This window comes from Schistocerca cancellata, chromosome 3 (genome assembly GCF_023864275.1).
Source record: "Schistocerca cancellata isolate TAMUIC-IGC-003103 chromosome 3, iqSchCanc2.1, whole genome shotgun sequence".
Lineage (NCBI taxonomy): Eukaryota > Metazoa > Arthropoda > Insecta > Orthoptera > Acrididae > Schistocerca > Schistocerca cancellata.
In genome coordinates this window covers 527,455,042-527,476,095 of record NC_064628.1, presented here as the reverse complement: position 1 = coordinate 527,476,095, position 21,054 = coordinate 527,455,042, and the positions used below count along the sequence as shown (strand labels likewise).

The 21,054-nt window shown below is 42.6% G+C and overlaps 1 protein-coding gene across 2 annotated transcripts in view; it reads right to left on the bottom strand.

Annotated features, from left to right (window-relative positions):
- LOC126175359 (coiled-coil domain-containing protein 22 homolog) overlaps positions 1-21,054 on the bottom strand; it is a 212,214-nt gene that overhangs the window by 115,302 nt on the left and 75,858 nt on the right. The window contains exons 3-4 of one of the 2 annotated variants that reach the window (XM_049922110.1): positions 7,304-7,436; positions 496-699 (exon numbers count right to left, since the gene is read on the bottom strand). In XM_049922110.1, the coding sequence (XP_049778067.1) occupies positions 496-699; positions 7,304-7,436 (337 nt within the window). The remainder of the gene's footprint in view (positions 1-495; positions 700-7,303; positions 7,437-21,054) is intronic. The other variant, XM_049922111.1, reaches the window with a different exon arrangement.

Below are 21,054 nucleotides of genomic sequence, written 5' to 3'. Positions count from 1 at the left end.
TTGATTACAAGAATGGCTAAGTTCAGCGGAGTTGTCTAAAAAGGCAGTGACAGCATTTTGTAGCGAGTTGGCTTAGCTGTGAGCTCTCTTACACCCCTCAACCTTCTACAGACGGTGGAGAAGTCCCACAGCACAAGTAGTAGCACTGGATAGCAGGTCCACTGCACCAGGAAACCACAAGAAGGTGACCATAACTATTTAATAAGGCGAAAGTGCTCACGAACAACATCAAAGCAACAGATCTTTAGTGAAGTTATTGGTTCAGTTACAAAACATTTTTAGAGCCCTAAAAAAACACACACACACACACACACACACACACACACACACACACACACACACACACACACACACATTTTTAATGAGTATGAAGAGCTGCTGACCAAACTGTTACAATCACTTACACTTTTCTACACCCTGTTCACTTTATAAGTACACTAGAATATACCTCACTACAGTTTTCAAGTAAAAAATTATACAGATGATATAACAAACCTTCTGACTGGTTATTAGCATCAGGAATATGAAGAAAGCCACTTGATAAGAAGGGTTTGCAATGCCTACACCCTTCACGACTCCAGGAACCATCATTTCGCCAACGAAGTCCTTCCTGTCGACAATAGCTTGGAAGCCACGGAGCACATAACTGTCTTCTTACCTCCTCAGCTACCTGCTGTTCCAAGAGTTCTGCACCACCTACTAACACAGAATATTTGTTACAAAATATATTAACAATTTATGTTAGAAATTATCATAAAGTCGCTTGCCAAACCAGTCTTCAGACTGATAACTTCAAGAACAACAAGAAACTAGTCAAAAACGGATAGCAAAAATGCTTACCTACTGTCATTAAGTGCAAAGGTACAACTGTTTCAAAATTATACAAAAGAAAATTTTACTACACCCTCATGAGAAATGTTACTTCTGAGGAAATTTCTTTACTGACTGAAAATGTTAAAATTTCAAAAGTTTAATCATGTCTTCAAGAGATCACTATTACACTCAATACACTTGTAGCTTTGTCAGAATAGTGTGTTTAACCTCCAAGACTGCTATACATTTAAAATTAAGCAAAGCAAAGGATATGGTACTGATGTGAACAAGCAGTATTTTATTTGCTCTTCAGCCTTAAATTTTTATGAGATTTATCTTATGAATTTTAGCATAGAAAAACCCTGTGTTTTACAAAAAAATTATGTAAAATACATTTTTATTATTTGGCTAGTGTGTTACCACATCTAAATAATTTTGTACAGGCTTTGTCAATGATCAATTTCATGTAATGCTAATTATAACAATAATGTATGCATCATTTACTGTCATAAATCTACATAAGATCCAGTGTTAGGACAAAGCAATTAGTCACTAACTAGTTATAAGTTGGTTGCAGTTGAAGTGCACTTTGTTGATGTTAAAATTATACCCAGTTGTGAAACAATGATTTATAAACAAATGAAGAATACAATGCTACTATAAATGAGTCAACTGTTTTCAAAGTTCTGTATTTTCCAAAGTGTTATATGTTGTAAGGGATCCGTGATCCCACAAACGTAGATGCTAGTATCCGATGCCCAGGTCGATAGCAGACAGGAGTCGATTGTCAAGCGCTGCAGGAGGCAGCGAGAAGAGTGTTGAGTGCGCAGAGTAGTACGGGAGAGTGTCAAGCGAGCGGTAGTGCGGGAGATACGGGCAAGAATGGTGGTCGAGTGAGTTGTAAACAGTAAAATTCACCGGAGTATGACAAGTGAGCATGTCCCCCTGATTGTCGTGGGGTTGACCCTCACTAATACCGATTCGCGAGTTATATGAAACAGGAAGTGACAAGTGCCAAATTACGTGTTTCGCGTCAACCGCGTCGGCCAGCAACAACCATGGATTGCAGTGAGGATTGTTGTGAACGTTAACCATCAGCATTGCGTGTGACAAAGTACTGAAAATCAACAACCAATAAAAAGATATAACTGTGATTAGACGTGTAAGGCGAAGGTAGCAACTGCCTCAGCATTTGTGTGTTAGTAGGAAATATACATATCAGTTTGTACATCGCAACCTTTGTGGTCCTTAATAATAGACAAACTTTCTATCATTTCCACTATTGAATCGCAAAACAGCCGCACTCGGTTGAAATACCCCTGAAACCACAGCAGAAAAACCGATAGCCTTTCATCCATTAAGCACACGGTCATATAACCATAATAATTAACTGTTTGGCGGCTTCGATAAATTACACAAACCCAATGAAGGAATTTTAATCAGGGGTGTTTCAATGTACAAATATGACAAGCATGAACTGAACTGTAAACTCATCTAGTTTGCATTGTGCCCACCAGCTGGCATTATGAGTGCAGTGCCTTGACAAAATGGTGACTAAGCAGGAAAAGAGGTTTTGTGTGTTGGAACATGTGAGATAGTTATCTGTTACAATAGTGCAGTGTGCTTTCAGGAGGAATTATGAAAAAGAATCACCACGTAAACAGTATACTGATGTCAACAATTTAGGGACACTGGTTATCTCTAAACAGAAAAATACTAGACACCCAAGTTGTGACCTGATAGTCAAGGGAAGGCAGGATTCGGTTACAATCACGGACGGGGCCATAATCAGTTACTATTGGCTGCCTTTTACAGGTACACACATTTATTTTTAAAACAGTAAATAAAAAATATCACACATTATTAATGAAGGAATAAACAACTGTGTAAATAATAGGGTTTTCAGTGCGTTACAATTTAGCAAATCACCATAAAATACAGATAATGTTTTTTATTAAAAAAAAAAAAAAAAAGAAGAAGAAGAAGAAGAAGAAGACAAGCCACTGTGATCAGACTGAACGCCTTACACGCCCGGAACGGAAGTTATATCAAAAATTTAGAAACCTGCTGTAAAACAGCAAATACAAGCAAAGGTTAATTAAAAGAAACAAGCAACTGCCCACCAAATGGGTGAAGTAAGATAATGGTAACCTTGTAAAACAGCCCTTACACTGCTAGATTTATTCCAGAAGGCAACTGGAACTATTAGCTAGACATACATAACCTTTAGTGTAGGTATTACAAGGTAATAAATAATACAATAATAAAACAAGGACCAGTTACAGACGGTGCTCCAGGAATCGACCTCTGAGAAGGTCCGGCAACACACACTTTTGCGAGCGATGAGATAGGCAGCCAAGAGTTACATTCACTTCACAAGATGGTAACTCAGACTAGTGGCAGTCTAAAGAATGACTAATGATAATCTTGCTGAAGATACGAGACGTCCAATAAACCAAATACAAGAATGGAACAACTTGCCAAAGCCAGAACTGGCGGACTGCGCTACACCCCCAGAATACTATGCTTAGAGTGCCTGGAACAAGAAAGGAATCACTACCACCACAGTAGAAGAATCACAAGTGGCCTACAATCAAGAATGCTGTCAAAACTACAGGCCTTACCGGATAGCAGCGACAAGGCGAGGAAATGTACACTGCCATCGCATACACTAACCCCCAGGGCAGGTAAGTGGGGCATTAGCGGCCACCAGGCAGGAAAAATACCGCTGGTTGAACTTAAAGTGTAACAAGCTGAACGCAGTAAACAGTAATAAAAAGTCGAGGAAAGCTAATCAGATCTGCTTTCCCCCAGCACTCCACTCACTGCTCTTCGCCTCGGCGACACTAAGAGCAGCAACATGAAACCAAATCACTGGAGAATCGCGGGATATCACAATGGTGGAGGTTTCTCTACTTGAATTGAAATGCACTCATCTTAAAGCCTGCAGGATCTGGTTTACGATGAGTTTGTGCACCCACATGACCACAGCCCTTCCATCTGGAAGTCCATGTAAGCCACCAGCGGTCCCGGCATGTTCTCGCCCTGCGTGGACCTGGTTCCTCCCCAGTCCCCCAACCGAACTGCCACACTCGCACGACACGGAAAAACAATGACATCGCCCCAAAGATAGGGCAACAGTTCCTACATATCGGTAACCGCTGCTGCTGCTACTAGTGGACAGGCAACGCTTGCAAAACAAGTGGCGCCAGTCAAGACGGGAAGAAGACAAACAACTGCAAGCATGCCAACTAAAGGATAAAGGTTGGCCTCCAACAGAAGGTGGAAACCTACAAACAGCCGCATCACGGCTCACAAGTGTGCTAGATACAAATGTGTTGAGGGTGTACGCAGTCCTAAAAAATCAACACCTACACAAGTTACAAAAATTGAATTCTACAGCTAACTGTGTGGAAGATTTTGTGACAGTGGTTACATTTTACAACATTCTGCCTGCAGCTCACGTAACAATTAAAACCGGAAGATTATGGTCCACACCTTCAATTGTGCGTCAAAATGGAGGAAGCACTTGAGGATGAACATTTAGCATTCAAGCTGATACTCAACAACAAAGCAACCGTCCATTTATCTGGAAAGGTTAATCGCTGCAATGTGAGAGTGTGGATAAAGGAACATCCTTACGAAATTGTGCTGCAGGAATAAGATTCACCAAGCGTTAATGTTTTCTGCGCAATCTCACAGATGAAGATGTATTGGCTGTTTTTCTTCTGTGAGAAGAATGTGACGGGTACCTGATACCTCAATATGCTGTGGTGGTGGTTGTTTCTGCGACTGACTGCTGTAACTGCTGAGTCTTAGAATTTGAGCATCAATGTCTGTCGCTACCTAAACGACGAATTTCCGCATGGTTGGACTGCGCATAGTGGTGAACATGATGTAGGTCTGTTCCCTTGGCACTCTAGGGTCACTTGACTTAATGCCTTGAAACTTTTTCCTTTTGAAGTACTTTAAAGATACAAATACTAAAACAGCTCAGAGAATGCATCAATGCTACTGTGATGACCCCTGACTGGGTGCTGCTACATAAGGTTTAGAATGAATTTGGCTACTACCTCTTTGACAAGTACTGTCTGAATAGAGATCCATTTGAATATTTGTAGAGTGCATAATGCAAACTTTTTGAGTTCAAAGTTCTATTCATAGTTGTAAATGTAATTGTGACCAACAATCATCATCATCATCATCATCATCATCATCATCATCATCATCATCATCATCATCATCATCAACACCACCATGAGCAGCAGCACCCCACACCCATTAATGTAGGTTAATGATTAGTAATATACAGGGTGATTCAAAAAGAATACCACAACTTTAAAAATGTGTATTTAATGAAAGAAACAATATAACCTTCTGTTATACATCATTACAAAGAGTATTTAAAAAGGTTTTTTTTTTCACTCAAAAACAAGTTCAGAGATGTTCACTATGGTCCCCTCCAGACACTCGAGCAATATCAACCCGATACTCCAACTCGTTCCACACTCTCTGTAGCATATCAGGCGTAACAGTTTGGATAGCTGCTGTTATTTCTCGTTTCAAATCATCAATGGTGGCTGGGAGAGGTGGCCGAAACACCATATACTTAACAAACCCCCATTAGAAAAAATCGCAGGGGGTAAGATCAGGGCTTCTTGGAGGCCAGTGATGAAGTGCTCTGTCACGGGCTGCCTGGCGGCCGATCCATCGCCTCGGGTAGTTGACGTTCAGGTAGTTACGGACAGATAAGTGCCAATGTGGTGGCGCTCCATCCTGCTGAAATATAAATTGTTGTGCTTCTTGTTCGAGCTGAGGGAACAGCCAATTCTCTAACATCTCCAGATACTGTAGTCCAGTTACAGTAGCACCTTCAAAGAAAAAGGGACCAAAAACTTTATTGGCTGAAATGGCACAGAAAACAGCGCCTCAAGCGAACAAATGTACAACTAAATGAAACTTTATAGCTCCCTTAATTCGCCGACAGATAGTGCTTAGCTCTGCCTTTTGTCGTTGCAGAGTTTTAAATTCCTAAAGTTGTGGTATTCTTTTTGAATCACCCTGTATTGTTTCCAACAAAACTTTTTATGGTTTGCAAGAACCAAAATATTAAAGTCTGGATACTGCAATTAATTTCTGGATAAAAATTTTGATTATTATCATCCATATTGTATATATTCAGATTGGCTGGCAGTTGCCTCAAGGGATTTCTCTCCTTACTACTTTTAGATCTGTATGTATTCATAGGAGGCAGTTTTGATGGTTTCATTAGCTATTGTGCACTGATAAATATAAAGGTAATGTCCAAGATGGAAATATTTGAAGAAAGTAAGAACTGCATCATCAAAAATATAGAAATGACTATGTTTGTGTTGAGGAAAAAAAGAAAGTAAGCCAGTGAAGTATAAAATTACAGAAATCTGTTGATCTGATTTTTTTATGGTTTAAGATATTGTTACAATCTATCACAATGCATAATCCAACAGCTCTTAAGTTCTTAATTTGAAGAATATGAAGAGGTCGAATATTTTCTTTGATCTTCAGTCTTGTTATTACTTTCTTAAAAAATTACTAAATAAATAAATAAAGGCACTTGACATGACTTAATCGATCACAGATTCAATTACACTGCAATTGCTCCCTTTAATGTCCAAGTTCAGTTTTATATAATGAACCATCTGCTTAACTCGAAGAGACTTTGTACTTTGGAGAAAACCAACCTATTTCTGGAGTTTATCAGTGTCTTAACTTTACGACTAAGTGGCTGACTGTGTGCGTATCTAGCAGTCATCCAGCAACAAGCTCTCATGTCGCATACCACATTCTCATATTGCCTGGCCACTGCCAGGGAACACTGGTACTAGCTAGAGCTGTGCCGTGGTTGAACACTAAAGCAGAAACATTGCATAAGGTCAGCAGTAAAAAATGGCCTCTTGCATGCCTCTGTGCTTTGCATGGCAGATGATACTTCACAAAACTGCTAGTTATTTCTTTTCCCATTCCCACCACAAACGGAATAATGGTAAAATAATTGCCTGTTTGCACCTTTGTGAGCCGTCGCCATTCACACCTTACCTTTGCAGTGCATATGTATGATGTAAGGTGGAGCAGCAATAAGTTATCACTGAGTTAAGTGTTGCACTGTTGCCTCATTGCTGTACAAGCACATATTCTCATCACAACTCATCCTTAGTGGTTCTCAATCCACAATGGCCATTAGTGCAGAAAGACACAGTCTTAATGATCTATGATAATTGAACAAGTTATGTGAATCATCATCTGTTTTTCCCTACCTTTACTATAATATAGCATATGTATATTTATTTTCTCCTTTTAGTAATCTAAACGATGAAATGTATACAGCAATGAACCAAACGAGCTTCTAATAAACACCAATACATCCAGTAAAAAAGATTAATCAGAAAAACTGAATGCAACACTACTCGCTGTTCTTTTAAGCTTTACAAGTTTAGCTGATCTTAATACTCACCAGTTGGATCAACTATTGTCTTCTCAGTTTCCTTTGGGAACTTCTCAATCAGGAACATAAATACACGGCGAACATCTGCTTCGCTTGAGTAAAGGAAGGTTTGATACCCTATCTCACCTGGGTAACCAAGGTCCTGAAAGAATACACAAACGATAAGAAACATTTTAAATAGCAGGTAATATATTTCACATAATGCTACTGCTAAACTGGTTGACTATAAACAATAACTTAAGTTCATTTGCATAAAATCTTTACTGTATTTTTCTCTTTCTTTTCCTTAAATGTCCTATTTTTTTCCTTGCTCACGGATGGTCAACAACAATGTATGCTAGCAGATAAGAAGAACTTTTAGCACAGAGATGTCATCAGAATGACTGAGATGTTTCATGGAATCAGAATGGTTGGTTGGTTTAAAAGAGGGGGAAAGGGACCAAACTATGAGGTTATCGGTCCCTTGTTCCTAATAAAACAATTCTACAAGTGTGAGAATAAAACAGACGAGACATATAACACAAAACAGAAAGAAAGGAAAGACCACAAGAATGAAAGGCAACGAACACTAAAAGGAACAAAAGGACAAGAAAAACAACAGAGATGCAAGAAACAGTTAGAAGAGAGTACAACAAGGAAGCAGATTACAGTGGCTGGCCGACCACGAAAATAAAAAGGAAAAGCCAGCCAACCTGCAACACATTAAAACCTCCACCCTAAAAGCACTAGGGTGGAGAACACAGAGGGACAAAGGATATGCGCTAAAACTCAGATCAAATGATAAAACCCACCCTCACGGATGAAACATAAAAGCAAATCAGCCGATGAGGAGTTGTCTGCTGCTAAAATCAATGAATCAATGATAACAAGTCCGGCAACCAAAGAGGAAGTCGCAGGGCAGCCAAAGAAGGAGTGAGCAGAAGAATATGGGCCACTGTCAACCAGGTGCCGCACCAACACTCAGGCGGGTCTTTACGGCACAGGAGGTAGCTGCGGGCAGCCCAGGCATGGCCAATGTGGAGCCAGCAGAGAACCACATAATCCCTGCGAGAGGTCCTCATTGAGGGCTTCCACACATTCATGGTCAACTTAATGGCTCGCAGTTTGTTGTGCGTACTTAGATTTTGCAATTCCGTAATAACGTTGGTTGGTTGGTTGGTTGGTTGGTTGGTTTGGGGAAGGAGACCAGACAGCGTGGTCATTGGTCTCATCGGACTAGGGAAGGAAGTCGGCCGTGCCCTGTCAGAGGAACCATCCTGGCATTTGCCTGGAGTGATTTAGGGAAATCACGGAAAACCTAAATCAGGATGGCCGGACGCGGAATTGAACCGTCGTCCTTCCGAATGCGAGTCCAGTGTCTAACCACTGCGCCACCTCGCTCGGTCCCGTAATAACGAGCATAGGTCAGTTTCACGGATGCCCATCTCCAGAAGTGGAGTGGTTTCCGTGTAGGCTGTTCGGTCAGCCTGTCAGCAAATTCATTTTCTGGGATTCCGACGTGACCAGGGGTCCAGACGAACACCACTGAACGACTGGACCCTTCCGGGCATAGATGGACTCCTGGATGGACACTACCAAAAGATGATGAGGGGTAGCACTGGTCAATAGTTTTCAGGCTGCTCAAGGAGTCAGTACATAAAGGAAAAAGACTCCCCAGGGCATGCATGGAGATACTGAAGTGCACGAGAAATGGCCACCAGCTCTGCAGTGAATACACTGTATCCATGGGGTAGGGAATGCTGTTCAATATGGCCACCACGAATGTAGGCAAAGACAACAGGACCATCAGCCATAAAGCTGTCGGTGTAAATCACTCCAGAGCCCCAGAACACTCAAGAATCGAGAGGAAGTGACAGTGGAGAGCTGCAGGGTGAACAGAGTGCTTAGGGTCATGTGAAAGGTCCAGACAAAGCTGTGGCCGAGGCATACACAATGGAGGTGTATGTGAACAGACCGCAAACAGAGGTGGTGCAGGGAAGGACTCCAGTTCAGAGAGAAGGGACTGCATGTGAACCGCAATCATTAGCCCCGACCTGGGCCGCCGATGTGGAAGATGGACTGTCGCGGGTGGGAAAAGGAGATGGTAATTTGGATGCTCAGGAGAACTACGAATGTGTGCTACATAACTGGTGAGCAGTTGGGTATGTCTGATTTGCAATGGAGGGACCCCCAGCCTAGACCTAGATCACCGGACTCGTCCTAAAAGCTCCTGTTGCAGGTCAAACCCCGCAGTGGTGCATAGGGTCAAGTAAATGCAATGCTGAGGGCGTTGCTGAACCATAAACCACACTCCCATAGTCAATTCGGGATTGGACAAGAGCTCTGTAGAGCTGCAGCAGTGTAGAGCGATCTGCACCCCAATTTGTGCTGCTCAGGCACCGGAGAGCATTGAGGTGCTGCCAGCACTTCTGCTTAAGCTGACAAAGATAAGGAAGCCAAGTCAATCGAGCATCGAAAACAAGTCCTAAGAATTGATATGTCTCCACTACAGTGAGTGGAACATCATGAAAATAAAGTTCTAGGTCCGGATGGATGGCACAACGTCAACAAAAGTGCATGACACATGACTTTGCGGCTGAAAACTGGAAGCCGTGGGCCAGAGAACATGACTGTGCCTTTGAATAGCTCCCTGTAGGCGACGCTCAGCAATACCAGTACTGGAGCAGCAGTACGAAATGCAGAAGTCGTCTGCATACAGAGAAGGTGAGACGGAGGGCCCAACAGCTGCTGCTAGTCCGTTAATGGCCACTAAAAATACAGACACTCAATACAGAGCCCTGTGGGACTCCAATTATCCTGGATATGGATGGAACTACAGGAGGCACCAACTTGGACATGGAAAGTACGGAATGACAGGAAGTTTTGGATATAAATCAGGAGCGGCCCCTGGAGACCCCAATCATACAATGTGGCAAGGATATGATCTCGCCAGGTCATGTTGTATGCTTTATGTAAGTCAATAAAGACGGCAACAAGTGTTGCTGTCTGGAAAAGGCTGTTCGGATGGCAGACTCGAGGGACGCAACATCATCAGTGATAGAGCAACCCAGGAGGAAGCTCCATATGTTCCAGCAGCTTGAGAGTGCCGTTTGAGAGTGCGAAAGAGGAGGGGGGGGGGGGGGGGGGTAATTCTCCAATGCAGGGGCTTGAGCAAAGTGCTCGGCAATCGCGTTTGCGTCGGTAGATAACACGCCATTTATGGTGACACCGGGAACACCTGTTGGGGTCTGGTACCCAAAAAGATGTTTGATTTTTGCCAAGACTTGGGAAGGTGACATGGCAGCCAATGGTCGAGACTTATGTCTCCCAACACTCCTGCTTCCATCGTTTGATAAGTTGGCGAACGCAGGCACAGAGCTGTTAAAAGGCTATGAGGTGCTCCAGGGAATGGTACCGCATACGCTGCTGTAGAGCTCGCCGACGCTCCTTAATTGCTTCACCGACTTCCAGCGACCACCAAGGGTCTGCCTTATGCCTTGGGCACCCTAAAGAGCAAGGGATCACATTTTCTGCCACAGAAACAAGTGTTGTTATCACCTGCTCAAACATCATCATGATGTTACTGTGTGGGGGAGATTCAATGATGACAGCAGAGGTGAAAGTTTCCCAGTCTGTCTTGTTTGAAGCCCAGCTAGGCAGGCGTCCATGGGAGTGACACCGGGGCAGTGACAGGAAGATAGGGAAGTGGTCACTACCACACAGGTCGTCATGTGCTCTCCAGTGGATAGATGGAGAAGTCCTGGGCTGCAAACCGATAAATCAATGGCTGAGTAACTATCATGAGTCACACTGAAATGTGTGGCGGCCCGAGTATTTAAGAGGCAGAGGTCGAAATGAGGCAGTAAAGTTTTGACATCTCTGCCTCAGCTAGTAGGCACAGTGCCACCCCACAAGGGGTTATGGGCATTAAAATCTCCCAAAAGTAGGAAAGGTTTAGGGAGTTGATCAATCAGTGCAGCTAATACATTCGGGGGTACTGCACCATCTGGAGGAAGATACACATTGCAGACAGTTATTTCCTGCATCGTCCTTATTCTGACAGCCACAGCTTCAAGAGGGGTTTGAACGGGGACACATTCGCTACAGACTGAGTTTAGGACATAAACGCAAACTCCGCCTGACACTCAATTACAGTCGCTACACTTCCTGTAATATCCCTTATAGCCCCGGATTGCAGGGGTCCACATTGCCGGGACCCAGGTTTCCTGGAGGACAATGCAGATAGCAGGTGTAAAGCTTAACAGTTGCTGTATCTCAGCCAGGCACTGGAAAAAACCACCACAATTCCACTGGAGGACTGCGTCATCGTGAGTCTGAGAAGGCATGGAACATTCAATGAGGTTGTTTACACCTCAGAGTCACCTGTTGCCACCAACTTATTGCATGAGCAGTCTATATCCATTGTGTCTGAGGGTCTGGCGAGACCTAGGTCCTCAGCGGACACCAAAATCTCCACCCCATCCTCACACGCAGAGCTCGTAGGCAGCAGTGGTGAGGGTGCCACCGTAATTTCCTTGGTCTTAGAGGTTTTGTAGCTCCAGAAGTAGGTGGTGCAGGAGCAACAATGAGGGAAATGCCCCCCACCATCAAGTGGGCAGGTGTAGTCTTCCGGCTCTGAGAGGTGACTGGGGTTGGCGGAGCTGATGGTACCAGAACTGTTGTAGCGGCAGCATAAGACGATGTCATACATACAGGATGCAGGCGTTCAAATTTTCTCTTAGCTTCAGTGTAGGTCAGTCGGTCCAAGGTCTTGTACTCTATGATTTTTCTTTCTTTCTGGAGATCCTGCAGTCTGGCGAGCAAGGTGAATAGTGCTCTCTGCGATTGACACAGATGGGAAGCAGGGCACATGGAGTATTGGGATGTGATGAGCGTCCGCAATCTCACCATGTGATGCCGGAAGTACAGCGGGAAGACATATGGCCGAACTTCCAGCACTTAAAGCACCGCCTTGGGGGAGGGATCTAGGGGTTTACATCACAGTGGTAGACCATCACCTTGACCTTCTTGGGCAATATATCACCCTTGAAGGCCAAGATGATGACACTGGTGGCAACTTGATTATCCCTCAGACCCCGGTGGACACGCCGGATGAAATGTACACCTTGTCACTCTAAATTGGCATGCAGCTCACTGTCAGACTGCAAAAGAAGGTCCCTGCGAAATATGATACCCTGGATCATATTTAAGCTCTTATGGGGTGTGATGGTTACAGAAACATCAGCCAGCTTGTCACAAGCGAGTAATGCCTGTGATTGGGCAGAGGATGCTGTTTTGATCAACACCGACCCAGATCTCATTTTGGACAAGCCCTCCAACTCCCTGAACTTGTCCTCTAAATGCTCAACAAAAAAATTGAGGCTTTATTGTCATAAAAGATTCCCCATCAGCTCTCGAACATACAAGGTACCAGGGCGAATAAGATCCGCTGACATCCGTCACCTGATGTTCCTCCCGTGGTGTGGCCAGTGAGGGGAACGATTTGGACTCATACTTCTGTGCACTGAATTGAGCTCGTGAATGCTTAGAAACTGCTGGCGTTTCATCACCAGCAAGAGATGATGGACTATGCTTCACCGAAAGTCATTCGCCTTGATGCCACCCACGCTGAACAGAGGCCCTCCCCACAGGCAACACCCAGCTGCAGCAAAGGCCACCTGGCAGGATGGCCATTGCTGGGAGTCCCGATGCCCCAGGGGGATGGGAATCTACCCCTTGGCATACATGGGGAGTTAACGGTGCAGGCATCAGCAGAGCAATCCCTGTGTGGTCTAGGGCTACAACCAACAGGGTACATGGTGGCCCTAACACAATGGACTGGCTACCGTGCTGGATGACAGGAGCGAGGAAGTCCATGTTCATCCCTGACACAGAAAGCGACACTGCATAGTGCATGGTGAAAAATGCACCCAGGAAGGTGTCCGTGCCAAAGAGATTGAGAATGGATGGGACTGCAATGCGACAACGAGAAAGCGGACTAAAGATCTCAATGCACGATGGACAAAATGTGCCATGTAAGGCACCCTTCCCCAATTGGCTCGCTCTTCGGGAAAATTTTGAAAAATGAGAGTCAAACCCTATAGGGGACCATCACATAAAGGCCAAAACATGTGGAACTCCTTTTAGTCACCTCTTACAACAGGCAGGAATACCTCGGGACTATTCTTACCCCCGGAACTGCAGGTGGGGAATCAGAATGTTTTAAATTCGTTTCACACAAAAACAATGACAGTGGCTGTTCTTGTGGCACGAGCTTCAGTTCTTTCAAGCAAGTCACAAACCTACTCATTATCTCTCAACAATTTTGGGACCATTTCTGCAACAAGGATTCTTTTCATCACATTTTCCCTTCACTATATTTGGAAGCCTGATCTGTTGCACATAACCAAAGTGACATGGTCTGACAACTTCAGGTTGAATCTTTCTGAATTTATTACTACTTTTTACTGGATACTGGTTTTTCAGTATTTATGATGAGTTAACTGGACAGCGGGACACAGTGTTCGCTTACCTGACATTGTTTGCATACTATATTTACTTCTGCAACACAGGTGTCTAGAGGAGACTGGACACTATGGAGCTTGTTTGTCTGATGTGCAATTGCAGCTACTAATATTGTTGGCATTACTTAGTGTATTGCTGTAGAAATAACTCTCTGCACTACTTTTTTACTGTTACAGCAAAAGTAAACAATACAGGTGAATGAAAAGTTTTATAAGCTTTTTGTACTGTGGGACATGTGACAGTTTTTATTTCTTCTAGTTTTCATTCTTTTATTTGAACTGGACAGGACTCACTCCATACCACATGTTTACTTCTGCAGTTACCACAAACCAATAATGACGTACCACGCACACTTACCACATTTACTGTGTTGTTTCAGATCCGGACATGCCATGGTAGCATGACTGCAGTGCTTGCATTTTTAGGTGAGGAAAACTTGATAGTAACATTTTCCTTCTGATAAATGTATATTAAAAATTTACATTCTCTGCTGAAATGAATGAATGTATATTATATATGCAGTTTGGTGTCTCAAGCTCTCCATCCACTTGTTTCACAACATTATTTATATTTGTTGCTTCTTCTGCTTTAAACTTAATTTTTCATTCATTACAGTTTGCTATGATAGCACCATCACAATAACTGTTTTCTTGGAACTTATTGGATACTAACCAAGAATACTACGAATAATAAGTAACCATACTTCCTGACAAACCATTACTTTTTCAGTGAGTGAAATACAAATAGTGTCATTACCTGTTCAAAGCATTTTCTGGCACTAACGTTTCAAATATATATTCCATCCTCTCTTTAATAATAAACGCTGTCTGTACAATGGCATGTGTTCAGTTACTATTTCCTTTCACTGCTGATGACAGTACATCAGACGTTCTTCATCCTCTTCATTGCAAGTATTGTTGCTCTCTAGTGATACACACAGATAACTGAGAACTGAATTATGTTAACTCTTCAGTGCAATTTTGGTCGCACAAGGAACTAGGAAACCAAAAATGACAAATATACAGAGTCCTGCACATCTGAGCAAGCAAAGCTCTGCATTTAAAGCAAGCAGAACAGTTGGGCTATACCAGGTGCCCTGAAGTCGCTTACAGGGTGTATAGAAGGAAAATATATCCCGTTAAAAATACACTTTTTTTCCCTGCGTAAAAGAACACTTTTTCCCCAGTGAAAATACAGTATGCACCTGGTGACAGTACTTTTTGTGAGTTAATTGAAAATATACTTTCCACCGGAGCTATGAAACTTATCAATCCTTTGAATAGTGAAAGTTTTATAATCTGGTGTAGAACTTCCTGACACTTAAGGAAATGAAACACAGCAAAAAACATCTTGTTTCGGAAAGATCTTCAATGTGCAGCAACACTTAATTTTTTATTGTTTTTCTGAGTGTGGTGTTAGGCAGGATTCTAGGAGCACATCAGCTGAATGTTTCTGACAAGCAAGATTACACATTTCACTACTGTGCGCCAGAAAATTTCATGACTTTTCCACAGAAAAGTCAATTACAGGTGAACATGCTAAAGAACTCACTTTACATTTTTTGAGGAGAATTGAAATTTTTAGCTCTCATTATTACTTACTTTGTAATCTATGAAAGCACTACAATAAATGTGAAAAGCTAACCTTGAAACTTAGTCTCCATTATTTTGTGTTATTGTTTAAGATATATCAAACACAAATGTGCCAGTAAAATTTTAAATACTGGCATAAATGGCTAGTCTTCTGGGCTCAAAATTTTTCTAAGTGGCTGGTCATAAGTGTTAAGTTTATAATGCAACAAACACTCCATGGCTTATGAAATTCATCACATATTCTTGCATGGTACATAGTTCATCTTGCGGAAAAGGAAATTTACTTTGGAAGTAACACTTCTCAAATCATCATTTGCAGCATTTTCCTATTACCTCGTAGAAATGTAAACAGTTGTGATGTCATGCTCATCAAAATGAAGCCAACAAAAACGACAGGTCATGGCATCTCACAGCAAATGACACTGCAGATCTTATGAGTGCCAGAAGCCACCTCCGACAGGGAGTGGGTAACTACACTCCTGGAAATGGAAAAAAGATCACATTGACACCAGTGTGTCAGACCCACCATACTTGCTCCGGACACTGCGAGAGGGCTGTACAAGCAATGATCACACGCACGGCACAGTGGACACACCAGGAACCGCGGTGTTAGCCGTCGAATGGCGCTAGCTGTGCAGCATTTGTGCCCCGCCGCCGTCAGTGTCAGCCAGTTTGCCGTGGCATACGGAGCTCCATCGCAGTCTTTAACACTGGTAGCATGCCGCGACAGCGTGGACGTGAACCGTATGTGCAGTTGACGGACTTTGAGCGAGGGCGTATAGTGGGCATGCGGGAGGCCGGGTGGACGTACCGCCGAATTGCTCAACACGTGGGGCGTGAGGTCTCCACAGTACATCGATGTTGTCGCCAGTGGTCGGCGGAAGGTGCACGTGCCCGTCGACCTGGGACCGGACCGCAGCGACGCACGGATGCACGCCAAGACCGTAGGATCCTACGCAGTGCCGTAGGGGACCGCACCGCCACTTCCCAGCAAATTAGGGACACTGTTGCTCCTGGGGTATCGGCGAGGACCTTTCGCAACCATCTCCATGAAGCTGGGCTATGGTCCTGCACACCATTAGGCCGTCTTCCGCTCACGCCCCAACATCGTGCAGCCCACCTCCAGTGGTGTCGCGACAGGCGTGAATGGAGGGACGAATGGAGACGTGTCGTCTTCAGCGATGAGAGTCGCTTCTGCCTTGGTGCCAATGATGGTCGTATGCGTGTTTGGCGCCGTGCAGGTGAGCGCCACAATCAGGACTGCATACGACCGAGGCACACAGGGCCAACACCCGGCATCATGGTGTGGGGAGCGATCTCCTACACTGGCCGTACACCACTGGTGATCATCGAGGGGACACTGAATAGTGCACGATACATCCAAACCGTCATCGAACCCATCGTTCTACCATTCCTAGACCGGCAAGGGAACTTGTTGTTCCAACAGGACAATGCACGTCCGCATGTATCCCGTGCCACCCAACGTGCTCTAGAAGGTGTAAGTCAACTACCCTGGCCAGGAAGATCTCCGGATCTGTCCCCCATTGAGCATGTTTGGGACTGGATGAAGCGTCGTCTCACGCGGTCTGCACGTCCAGCACGAACACTGGTCCAACTGAGGCGCCAGGTGGAAATGGCATGGCAAGCCATTCCACAGGACTACATCCAGCATCTCTACGATCGTCTCCATGGGAGAATAGCAGCCTGCATTGCTGCGGAAGGTGGATATACACTGTACTAGTGCCGACATTGTGCATGCTCTGTCGCCTGTGTCTATGTGCCTGTGGTTCTGTCAGTGTGATCATGTGATGTATCTGACCTCAGGAATGTGTCATTAAAGTTTCCCCTTCCTGGGACAATGAATTCACGGTGTTCTTATTTCAATTTCCAGGAGTGTATTTCAGGCAAGTTCAATAATTCTTAACTGCATGTTTAAATGCATAGAAGTTCTGGATAGGATACGATAAAATTAGAGCCCTTAGAGTGCATACATTTTCAATTAAATATTGATTTCCCATGAGCCCTGCATGGAGCAGAGCATTCGCAAAGTGTGGTGGGCAAGCAGACTAGTGTGACATCAGGTCCATATATCTTGATGGCCCCACATCGAAATGAGGCGCACCAGAAAGACACATCAAAAGTAGTTTGTTGTTATGAAGTATTGCATAGCCTGACACATTTTGCTGTTGGCATATGCTTTTATGTGCGCTGTCTTTTGATATTGTAAATGGAACTTTTTATTTGCAACTTAAGTTTTATTTTGGTGCTATTCTTGCATCTATGTTTTATTACTGGAGTTTTATTCTTGAGTATGGGCTAAAGTAAAATTCTTTGTTAGAGTATCAGTTCCTAAAAGCCAAAATTACAAAAATTTAACTGAAAACTAAAACAATGAAAAGTTCCTGGAATTCTAAAAAATTCCCAGGTTTTTCTCAGATTTCTCCCAGGTGAAAAAATTTTTCCCGTATTTCCCGGTTGCCTCATGACATATACACCCTGCACTTATTAAGAACTGTTTCAACTCTGATAGTATTCTCATCCTCACAAAACTAAAAAACATGAACAGGAACAGGATATGGTGTTCAAGTGCATCTGCCACCTCTGGGTGCCTAGCCTCAGAACGTCACACACAGCAAATAACAGCTGAATGCTTTCGTGTCAGTCTCAGAAACTGGCTGTTTATACTGGATACACATGTGCACCGCAACAGTCAGCCCTTTTCTGGTTCTGGCACACATAATGAACAATTTCAGCCATTAATACTTTGCCTGTAGGGTGACACTATTTCTTAAGTCAATTTCTTTACTAATTTCTGGTTTATTATGCCACCATCCTCACTGACTACCCATTACATAATTTGTTTTAGATTAAACTTAGCAACAATTAGTAGCATCTGAATTCCAAAAATATTCAAATATTCCCTCTTCTACAACTTTTCCCTGTGTGATAATTGTACCTTTTGTACAGCTTTTTACACACAGCCGCCCACTCAATCTGAATATACTTTCACATATAAGGTAGTTGTATCACAAACTTTGTGTGTAAATAGAATTCAGAAGTTCTCTTACTCCTTAAATACTGTCATGTAGAATCCAGAATCACGTATTAGTTATGAAAGTAGTGTTGTCAACAAGAACTAAAAATTGTTTCGCGGCAAGCTAAGTTGTTACATCCTAGACTGGCACCATAACGCTGAGAATTGTCAGGTTGTCCAAATGAGTTAAGTGGGCACTATGCATCAAAAGCTGCTACCTAGGTAGCTGAATGTGGTTTTTTTTCCTAATTAGGAGCATCTCCAGGGAGAGTCCACATTCTGATCACCAGCTGAGGCACTCAAAGTAAAATGGCACAATTTAAAGCACTCCAAAAAGTAATAGAGCTCATGTAATACAGAAAGCTGGCTAAAACATAATATTGATAGCAGTGAGATTTTTAGAGCTGGGTATAGGTGCATATTGAAAGGATACGCTACTGGAAAATGAAAGTGGTAAATTTGTTGCAGTAGGAAAGATATTCAAATTTACCAAAATAGAAATTGAGCTACATGTGAGATTGATTGGGGAAGACTCCGTATCAATGATGAGAATAAAGTTTTAAATGTATCTTTCTACTGCCCAGCAGATTCATCCACAGGTAACTGATGACATTGAAGAAAACCTCAGTCCACCAACACATGTATTCATCATTCATAACGTCGTCATGGGAGGCAATTTCAATCACTCAAAAATCAAGTGGAATAATTACAGTTTTGGAAGTGATAGGAATGACAAAACATCCCGTAAAACAATACTATGTTAGTCTCTGGAACCTAGCAGGAGCATACAGTTCAGAAGCCCACTCATTGCAGAAGTGTAACGCATCTAAAGGCAACAAATCAACTTGACCACTTTCAGGATGTACACACTGGTATCTGCAACCATAAGATGGTTGCAATAAAAATGCCTAACTTACAAAGGATGACCAAAAAACACAGAAAGCTTTTACATGTTCAGCAAACTAGAAAAAGAGGCAGTCGTGCCATATCTCAATACGGAATTTACAACATTTCATTCTGGGCAGCAGCATGTAGAATTTTGGCTGAAAGTTAGAAGAATAGTTGACTAAACCCTGGATAATACATAACTAGCAGAACATTTCATGCGGGAAGTGATCATCTGTGGTATGGTCTCTGTAAAGAAATTTCTAAAGAAATAGAGACTACTGCACAAGAGGTGCAAAATAAAGCATAGTGCTGTAGATAGAGAAATGTTAAATGGCATTTGTTTGGTTGTCAAAAAAACAATGTGTCAAGCTTTTAAAAATTGCCATAGCAGAATCTTACTCGAAGACCTCTCACAAAACCCAAAGAAATCATATTCATTTGTGAAGGCTGTTACTAAAAAAAAAAGTACAGACAGACATTGTTACATTCCATCATGGATTTTCCATTGTCTGAAAGTAAAAACAGAAATGGTTATCTCAATACATAACTGTTCCTTTCACAAATGAAATTTCACAAGTAGAACTTAATTATTACACAACTGCAAAGAAATCACTAAAATTTATGAACTCTGTAGTGCCCAATTGAGCCTGTATCCAATTCTATACATAATTTGTGGTGTGTTAGCTCCTTTTAATCATAAAATACTGTAGTTCACTCGCACAGGAAATTGTGCCCAATATTTGGAACAAAGCATAGGTCCCACTTGTCTATAAGAAGGATCCACAAAACTGCCATCCAAAATTTTTTATATCCATTTGTTGTAGACACTCAAAACATATTCTGAGCTCCAACACAATGGCCACCTCAACTTCCAACCACAAGGGCTCCAAAAAATATTGTTTACTATGTTTTTCCCTTATGACATCCTGAAACCCATGGATCAATGCAGTCAAGTAGGTGCAATACTACTCGACTTCCGAAAAGAATCTGATTTAGTATCACATCAATGATTATTACGAAAGCACAATCATATGGGACTATCTAATGAAATCTGCAACTGGATTGAAGATTTATTCATAGGGAGGACAAAGCATGTACAGATGTAGAAGTAACTTTAGGCATGACCCATTGGATTATGTTGGGACCATTGCTGTTGATGATGTAGATTTATGACCTAGCAAGAAATTTTAATAACAACCTGAGACATTTTGCGGATGCTGCAGTTACCTACAATGAAGTACTAATTGTAAAAGTCTGCAGAAATGTCCAGTCAGATCTTGTTGATAAGATTTCAAAGAGGAGCAAAGAATGGTAACTTGCTTTAATTGTCGAAAGATTTAGAATTAGGCCTATGCTCTTCACAAAATGGAAATGCTGCAAAAACCACAAGAGCAGATTCAGCTCTTGTTGGCTCCATTTTGTGACTTTTGATGATAACATAGATCAATGGAAGGTCTCTACTCTACATCTACATCTACACAGATACTCTGCAAATCACACTTAAGTGCATGGCAGAGGGTTCATCAAACCACCTTCACAATAATTTTCCATTATTCCACTCTCGACCAGCAGGCAGAAAAAAATGAACACCTATATCCTTCTGTGTAAGCTCTGATGTCCCTTATTTTATTATGATGATCATTTCTCCTAATATAGGTTGGCATCAACAAAATATTTTCACATTGGGAGGAGAAAGATGATGATAATGATGATACAAATTTCGTGGGAAGATCCCACCACTA